We start from the raw sequence: 8913 nt of genomic DNA on the forward strand, positions 1-8913 counted from the left end.
TTTCTTCATTTGTAGTAATTTGACCACTTGAAGTAATAAATACATAAATTATTTCTGAAGAGGTAGTAGTAGAATATTATTTTCTAAGCCTTGAGAAGCAGATCTTTAGTTAGAAGAATGCTGTCCCATGAGTCATCTTAAATTGCTAAAAGCAAATACTTAGCTCTAATTAGTTTTAATCACCAAAGTTTCTTTTTTTGCCTCTATGCTTTGAAATATAGGTTCTGCTATCATTTATAATCTTAGTCCTAAGGCTTTGATTTTATGCAAATAGTTCAGCTTTACTCAGAAGTTAGATTCTGGGTATATGTCACAGTTATGGGGTTTTTTTAAGTTGAAAGCTACAATATATTTTAAAGCAAATTATCAGTTGATATTTTTTCTTAGAGTGTGTGAAGGCTCTTTTGCATAGAGATAGCAATACCACAGTTCAGTAGGCAATAATGTATAATCTCTCACTCTTCCTCCTCAGCCAAATTTACCTTTATTGTAAAAGTTTAACAGTAAAGACCTCATACAGCAGTGTATGTACACACCCATGGAAACAAAAGAGATTTTAAAAGATTTTTTTAAAAACTTGTATGTTGAATGCATCCCAACTATGATAGTGTAACCCATTTTTTTCTATTCAGGATTTAAACCAGTAATTCCCAAGCTGATTGGATGAACAGGGCTCTGGCACAGAGCACTCAGTAGTTTACTCATATCAGCATGCATTCTTATTAAAACTTAGGAATTTTGCATTTAAAATATCTTCTATTTATCGTGGTCTTGTAGAGTAACAAATTTAAAGACTGCAGCCTGGGGACCTTTTATTTTTTTCATTACTTAACATCATCATCTGTGAAGACACTTTTACCAGAATGGAACCAAGTATGCTGAAATCAAACCCACATAAATCCCATCTATCAGCCAAATCTATTGGCTTCTCAGAATTTAAACTAGGGGGGAGTACTGCAGGCAGATTCACTGTCTCCCTTTTATGCTTGAAAGTTTTCCAGGTTCCAGCCTTTTAAGTTGTTCATGCATGCTTGCAAATGGGGTGCTTGTTAAGTTCACACCCCTCTCAGCAAACAAGGACAGAAACAAGCTTTCCAAACAAGGACAGAAAACCCCAAAAAATTAATTTGTAAGAACTGTGACTTCATTACTCATTTTTGTCTATGTTTTAAATGATGGATCGATGGGGATTTTAGTATTTACCAGCTTGAGAATATTCATTCAGTGAATGAATGAACAGGAAGGTTGCCATCATTAGATAAACTTACTTAGGGCCTTGTCTTAGTGACTAATTCCAAGGATTTTATACAGGTTTTTTTGGATAATCTGTTCAATATTTGATGACATTTCTGATAAGAATTTTTCCTCTCACTATCTAATTAAAATGCTTCTTAGTGTAATATGTGTTCAGTATTCCTTGTGGTTTCACCTGTAAGAAGACCTGGTTTCATCTTCTCAGTAGTCACCCATTTGACCACACAGTCACAGAATGGTTTGGGTTGGAACGGACATTAAGGACCATCTTCTTCCAACATTCCTGACATGGGCCAGGAGTATTTTCCACTAGACTAGGTTGCTCAAAATCCCATCCAGCCTGGCCATGAACACTGCCAGAAATGGGGCAGCCACACCACAGTTTTTCTGATTGACTTTTGAAGATGGGAGTAATGTTTTTTTCTTAGAATCAAATCACTGCTCTTATCACTATATTCTGTGAGAAAGAAAAGTAGGCTTAGAAGCAATTCAAGAAGCCTGAAGTGAAGGATTTGCTTTTTATTTTTCCCAGCATAAGCAGTGATTCCCTGCCAAAAAGTAAAAAGAAACATGCAAAAAGAATCAAGCAACATGTCTAATTTGGACAGAATAGATAGAAGATAGCTCTGAAGCTGTCTTGTATTCCCTCTGCATCGAATAGACTCGGTGTGATCTTCAGTGATGTATAAGTACCTGCACCAGATGCATGGGAAGCTTAGATGGATAATTATAGAAGCTGGATTCTCATTATTTGACCTCCACTCATATGCCTCTAAGTCAGAAACAAAATTTTGGTGGCAGAAGCACTGAAGTCAGTAATTTGTTTTGGACAATTAAGTTATGTCTTTTAATGTAATCAGTGATGTTTTCAGAAATTGTGGTTTTACCTATTTTTGTGTAATAGCAAGGTGTTGATCCCATAGCAGTGTTGATCCCGCATTCTCCTCTCGCAGGCTCAGTTCGATCGCTATCTGTCTGCTCCAGATAGTCTGTTAATGTCCCAGCTGAATTTCCTTCTGAGTGCCACTGTGAAGTAAGTACCTTGCCTCTGAATTTCTGTTATGCCTGAATAATGATCACAATCACGAAGATTAATTTGATTAGGTTTTAGTGAATCATGATGAGAATTCAAGTTATCAGTGGTGATGATATTTGCATTGTCCTTCAGGTCACAATTCAGTTGTGTTCTAACTCTCCTCTTTTTGAACAAGCAGTGAAGAGTATCTAATTCTGTAACTTTCTGAAGTAGTTACCTTTGATTTAAGAGACACCATCAAGATGAATTACATTTTGAACATATTCTGCTGTGTCAGCAGTTTTTTGTCAACTTAGTTGTAAATTGGTTTAGAGCAATTTTGTAAGTTTACCAAAGACAGGTGAAATATGTAATTCTCCAAGTTTTCTTTTATCCCCACTACTTTGTCAGTTCTAGAATTTTCACCTTTGTTGTCTTCTGCTGTAGAATATCGGCATTCTGTCTCATTGAATATTTTGCTGAGATTATTTTACTTTTCACCTAATGTATTATTTTCAGGGATTTCTTCTTTGAAGTATGGAAGTAAGAACTTTATTATTTATCTCTTACCTTGTTTTTTGACTATAACTGAACCCTAAGGCTAGGGAAAGTGCCACGAATTTCTTTCCAATTAAATGTGAACCACATGAAAACTTTCTGTAGTACTTAAACTCAGAGAATTATATGTTGCACTGATCAAAAACTTTCCTTGACATTATTTTTCACACTTTGTGAAGAATGTAGATAACTGAATATACTAGAAACTGAGACAAGTACATCACATTTTACATAATGCAACAGTATTTGGAGTTTCATTACTAGTGCTTGTCCTCAGTGGGGTTGTATTACAGCATCTTGCAATTAAAAAGTGATGTGTGAAGGGAAAAATAATTATTGTTGGGAATGGAATAGAACAGCCTGGAAGAGACCTACAATGATTGGCTAGTCCAGCTGCCAGGCTGTTGTGCTGCATTGCTCAGGTTCTCCTCATCCAAAGACTTCCAGTGTCACACAATACATGTGGAGCATGTCTGGCCACAGGGAATGCTGGTGTTTTTCAGCTGGCATTGAGTCTCTGCCAGATTTACCATTCCCACAGCTCAGCTGGCAGAGCTGACCCTGTTGAGGGAGAGCTCTACTCTCTGTACAGATCAAACAGGGTAGCTTGACCAGTAATGTCATTGAAACATCACAATTTCTGCTTCTCAGTGTCAGGGCATTAAACCTGTATTTTAGCTCTTGATATATTTTCTTAAATGTAGGTCTATTTAAAAATTGTAATGACAGTAAATGTCTTTTTGAAAGCCTCAACTTTTCATTGGTAACACAGAGGCAGTTTAAGAGGTAGACTCTATGCTACCATAATGACTCTGGTACAGTGAAATTACTTGAACTTAATCAATCCTTCTGTCAGAGGAACCAAGATAAAGTGGTTATGTAGGAACTCTTAGCCTATTCCATTGATAAGCTTTTTAAACCTCTCAGCACATGTTAAGCTGAATTCATAGCATCTTGCAGCAAGGGACAGTTGAGAGGTAAGAGGGAAGCCTTGTGTGAGGGTGATTGCTATAGCTGCTTCAAATTAGCTAACATGCAGAAGTTTATTAACCTGCTATAATCAGTGCTATAGGTTAAGTTCTGCTCAGAATGAAAACAAAATAAATCAGTTAGCCCATTAGCCTTCAAACAACTAGCTTTAAACACAAGCAATCCTTCTGAAATTAAAATACCCATTTCCAGAGATGCTTGTAGAATCAGTGTTGATAGTCAATATTTTTGATAATAAATAAGCCTTGAAAATTCTGAATTTTCTCAAAATTCAAACAAAACATTTAACCAGTGCTATAATTTTAATCCCTCGCTATAGTAGTTGAAATTTTCAATTCTGAAGACATTTTTCATGAAATCAGATAATGGAGATCTGTAACCTATGAGGGCTTTGGTTCTCAGAATCAGACCACATGATTTTATGAGGGACCAGTGTATTATATACTCATGGGCAATATCATTTAAGCTTTGCAACTGTGAAGAACATTCCTTCAAACATTACCAGTGCATGCTCTTGTCTTTTAAATTCCTTCACTCATTCAAAAAGCCTTAAGCTATGTATTCATATGGTTGTTGGTCTTGAAAAGCTCTTTTCATTCGTGTTGGATCACAGAAACTGAATGCTGGAATTACTATTTTTAGCAAGTGCTGCCATTTGTGTTAGTAATAAATGTATCACGTTGTTATGGCAACTGAAATCCTAATGTACTGATTAATGACACTGACATTATTTGATTGAACAACACATGTGATTCTGTTCTGTTCTCTGAATATTTTAACAAACTTTTTTATTTTTTTCATTTTGTGCATTAGTTCTACACAAATTCAGTGTGCAGTGCTTTCATAAAAGATTGTCATGTTATAGTACCTTAGTGATCCCAAGCTGAGGTCAGAGACAGTTGTCTTACCTGAACACCCTGAATATATTTCCCTTATAATAGTGGGTTTGAATTTGCTATTATAAGGACAGTCTATTTTTCAGGCATTCTAATGACCTAGTAGTACTGGTAGTTGAGGCAGTATATAAAAAAAATGGATACTGTGTGTCAGAATAAAATGCAGGTTTGGTCTTCTAATCTGCTTTCTCATAGCTTCTGTTCCTTAATGTTTCCTGTAAAGACTAAGATTTTTGTACTTGATCTTTGAAATTTCTTTAACTTGTCAATTCCCAACAGTCTGTGAATTCAGCCCTGATTTTAGTGGATGCAGTTTTGTTGTCTTTGTTTCTCTGCTCCATGTTACAGCAGGGCTGAATCTGTGGTTACCTTGGTTTCTTCAGCTTCTGCTGGAGTTCCTGTTGCATGGGTTTGGCTGTAGAATAGTTGCAACTGCTGTTCCTAATAGATAAAAATTCATCTGCTACTGTAAGCACCGTCACCATGATGATTAAAATAAACTGATTCAATGGGCAATGTAAAATAAAATTATTAGGTTGTCTTTAAAAAATATTAAACTTCCCGTTTAAATTTAGCATTCAGTCTCTGTGTTCTTACTCGTTTATCTCAAGAGAAAATAATAGGACACAGATTTCATAGCATTGTTGGTAAAAGGTTGTGTTTTAAATCTCTGACCACTATCACTTGTTTTTGTCTGATTATGGAATCATAATGGAATCTTGCTGTCAAGATAAAGCAAATAGAATATATTTGCTAGTAGATGAAAAAGAAGTGTGTATTTACAAACACAGTGAGAAGCCACTGGAGGTGGAAGATAGGTCACTAAGTTTATCAGTCTTTTAAAGGATACAGGTGAGTGCAGGTGGGAAACTGATGTATGCAAATTAAATCCTTCTATTAGCTTTTGCTTGACTGTAGAAATAAAGAAACTCCTGTCTTGGTTGTCTGGTCATAGATGTGAGTTTATCTGTGTATGATGCAATGAGAGAAAGAGCCCTCTTTTTTTTTAATTTTTAATGCTTATTTTTAATGTAATTTTTAATGTATATCTTTAATTCCTTATTTGTACTACAGTTATATTCCATACAAGTTGCAAATTATGTTGTGTTGTTTTGGTTTTTAGAGAGCAGATAATAAAGCAGTCAACAGAACTCGTCTGCAGGGCTTACAGTGAGTTATATGCAGCTGTGATGGATCCTTCAAATGAATACAAGGATCCAGAGACCATCCTACACAGATCTCCTCATCAAGTTCAGGCACTCCTTTCATAGTCTTGCGTCTCCCAGATTAATCAGAATCCATAATTCTGTATTTCTTGAGTATTTGCATTGAATTATTTTTCTGCTTTGAATTTGGATGTGTAACTGTATAGTTAAAATATGTAGGAATGCAGTTTTCTTTAATCTGCTTGGCAGAAGTCTAGTCTTTCCTGTGTCTTTGAATACTTTCAATAGGCCAGAAAATAGAATATAGATTGAAAATTATTTTATTGTATTTCTCTGATGGAAGTGGACCTTGAAAATGTGCAATCTCTTTGAAAAAGGAGAAAAGCTTTTTTCCTTGCTGTACATAATCCTTTCAACTACAGGTTTAACCAGTGTCTGTTATGACCTCACAAATATTTTTATTTGCTCTATTGTCTGTTCTCTCACTCTTTTTCTCAGTCTGCCATCAGTAAAGACCGATAACTGAAATTTTAATACAACTGATACACTTTGACTCATGCATCACTTTGCAGCTCATAAATCATTTCAGAGTACTTGATGCTCTTTTGCAAATCCTATTGATAAAATCTTTGAGGCAAAATTTGTGTGGTTTTGCAATATATTATCTGGTGTTTTCTGTAAGGAAAAGAAATGTTTGAACTACACGCTTGTATATAACCTGGAAGTTAATGCTTTAAATTATTTTTATAATTCTGGTTTACTGGAAGGGTTTTGGTTTAGTGCAATTGTTTTCAGTAAGAATCCTTGTATCAGTTGAAACACGCTGATCCCCTAAGTCTGGGACCAGTAACAACGTAGGTTAGGAAAGTGGTTTGTACAGCAGTATGGCCATTCCTCCCTCACGTGTACATGATTTTTGTTTTCTTTGTTTGTATGTATGGAAAAATCCATCTGCTCTAGTACAAGTATTTACTCAGTTCATAATCCACAAGAGATTTTCATGGTTTACATGACTTGGGATTTTGTGGTAGAGCTGGGGAGTGTAGATGTCCCAGTCTGATGCATAGAAAACCATAAGTGAAGCTTTCATTTCCTTCCTGCTTTGGTACAAGCTGAAGCTTGCCTGTGTAGAAGCTCTGATATTACAGAGTTATGATTTAGGGGACTTCTGCTTCCAGGAAAAGAGGAAAATAAGTAGGATATTTGTTCTCCTTTGGGTCTTGTGATAATTATGTGCCAATTCCTTAAACATAGTTATTTTTTAGGAAAATATTGTTAAAGAGAAACCTTCAGGAAACAAAAAGTTAGTAAAATGGATTTGTGACTAGGTTTTTTTGTTTCATTTAAAGGATAATTTAAGCAAACTGTTTTGTTGGAAGCATTTTGCTTTTTCTTCTCTTTGTTACTGTAGGAGTGCCACAGAGTTATTACAGTTGCCTGAGTTTAGTCTCACATTATATGTGGCTTCTTTTATGTACATCAAGAGGGAGAGGAGCAGTCATTCATATTGAATAACTTGTTTTACTTTTATTAGTAGTAATAGTCCACATATAAAATACATACTTAGTGGCAGCCAAGTCTGCAGTTTAGTGTATGCTTGCAAAAGTGCAAGACATAGAGCAGCAGCAATACATTTTAGCCTCTTGGAAGACTCATTGCACAAAATGCATTCAGTGCACTCAGAAAGCAGCTTCTGTGGTAATGCCACAATAAAGCAATAGCTCCTTTTCCAAATGGGAGTAATTTGTTGCTATAGAAAGTGTAAGTGTCCCTGGAGTTCTTGGGCCAGCCATTTCTGTAAATATGAATGTTAGATTTATTCTGTTTAAAATCTCTAGACCTGTAAGACAAAAAATTCCAGAAGCTTAGAAAAGCTCTAATGGAAAATTACCAGGTAAGTCTCTTTATATTACTGAGATTTTGCATTGCCATATTATACCTTCAGGTGGCTGTTCATTGTTGTTTAATAATGTTAATATTGCTTAATATGCCTGTAATTATTATCTAATATATGAAAATTACATCAGTTGTGAAAGGACTATAAATTAGCTTGAGAACCTACTCATAAGAGTGAATTTTCTCCTGAAATAACGCTCGACCTCAGCCTCCAATAACATGTAGCTTGCATGAGGATTAGTAACAAGTTGCTTCCTATCTTTGATTCCATGTAGAGACTTACTCATTATTTTGTCTTCTCTTGGCAAAAATGCAAAAGCTATAGAAGTTGTAGTTTATGAAAATTAAAGTCAATCGCTAATTTTGGTCTGTGCAATTAAAATTAATGACCAATGGTCGCAAATAAGAAAGGACATAAATAAAAATATTTGACTTACTGACTCTGTCTTCCATGTTTTTACTTTCTCTTGCTTGCCTTCCTATGAGTAGGAAGGAAAATGTGATTAGATTTTGACCTGCCTTTTCCATCTTGGCATTTCTGACCCTTTTATTTTACAAATTCCTAGGATTTCCACACTAGGAACCTTGAAACTGCAGTCCCCTGATCAGCTAGAGGATCCATTGCAGTAAATGAAATCTATCTGGGTGTTTCTACCTGGCCTGTTTTCAGACTAGTTACTGCAGCTCTGACTTGAGCATCCCATGCCTGAAGAGATGCTCCCGTGGCTGGGCTGAGCCAGTCAGCCCTTCTGCTGTTGGTCCTTGTCACTTTTCCTGGAGGGACGTGGCTTTTCCTGGAGAGAGCAACTCCCCACTCTGTGCTGGGCTGTGACGGGGGAAGGTGGGAAAAGAGAGGGGTTTGCACACTGCCCACAGCAGGCAGCACTCCCTGCCTGTGGCACCCTGACAGTCCTGTTCTTAGAACAGATGTGTTGTCTGGTACAAAGAGCACTTTCCTGGGAAGTGGGAGAGCTGGGTTCTGGGCCAAAGGAGTTTGGAATCAACATATCCCATCTTCCTGGCCAGCACCCAGCCCTCTGACTGTTGTGTAGTATGAGATGGGGCAGGTCTGTTTCTTCTCTTTTGAGTTTAGCAGCTGTGCATAAATCAGCGCAAAATATGGGAGGCAGGAGATGGA

The 8913-nt window shown here is 36.4% G+C and overlaps 1 protein-coding gene across 2 annotated transcripts in view; it reads left to right on the forward strand.

The window, feature by feature from the left end:
* COG6 (component of oligomeric golgi complex 6) overlaps positions 1-8215 on the forward strand; it is a 55319-nt gene extending 47104 nt beyond the window's left edge. For both annotated transcript variants that reach the window (XM_071448550.1, XM_071448551.1), the window contains exons 18-19: positions 2208-2287; positions 5837-8215. In XM_071448550.1, the coding sequence (XP_071304651.1) occupies positions 2208-2287; positions 5837-5984 (228 nt within the window). In that variant the 3' untranslated portion in view covers positions 5985-8215. The remainder of the gene's footprint in view (positions 1-2207; positions 2288-5836) is intronic.
* The last annotated feature ends 698 nt before the right edge of the window (positions 8216-8913 follow it).

The sequence above is a fragment of the Agelaius tricolor genome, unplaced genomic scaffold (assembly GCF_023055355.1).
Source record: "Agelaius tricolor isolate 1412-34295 unplaced genomic scaffold, bAgeTri1.0.p SCAF_26, whole genome shotgun sequence".
In the NCBI taxonomy this organism is placed as follows: Eukaryota; Metazoa; Chordata; class Aves; order Passeriformes; family Icteridae; genus Agelaius; species Agelaius tricolor.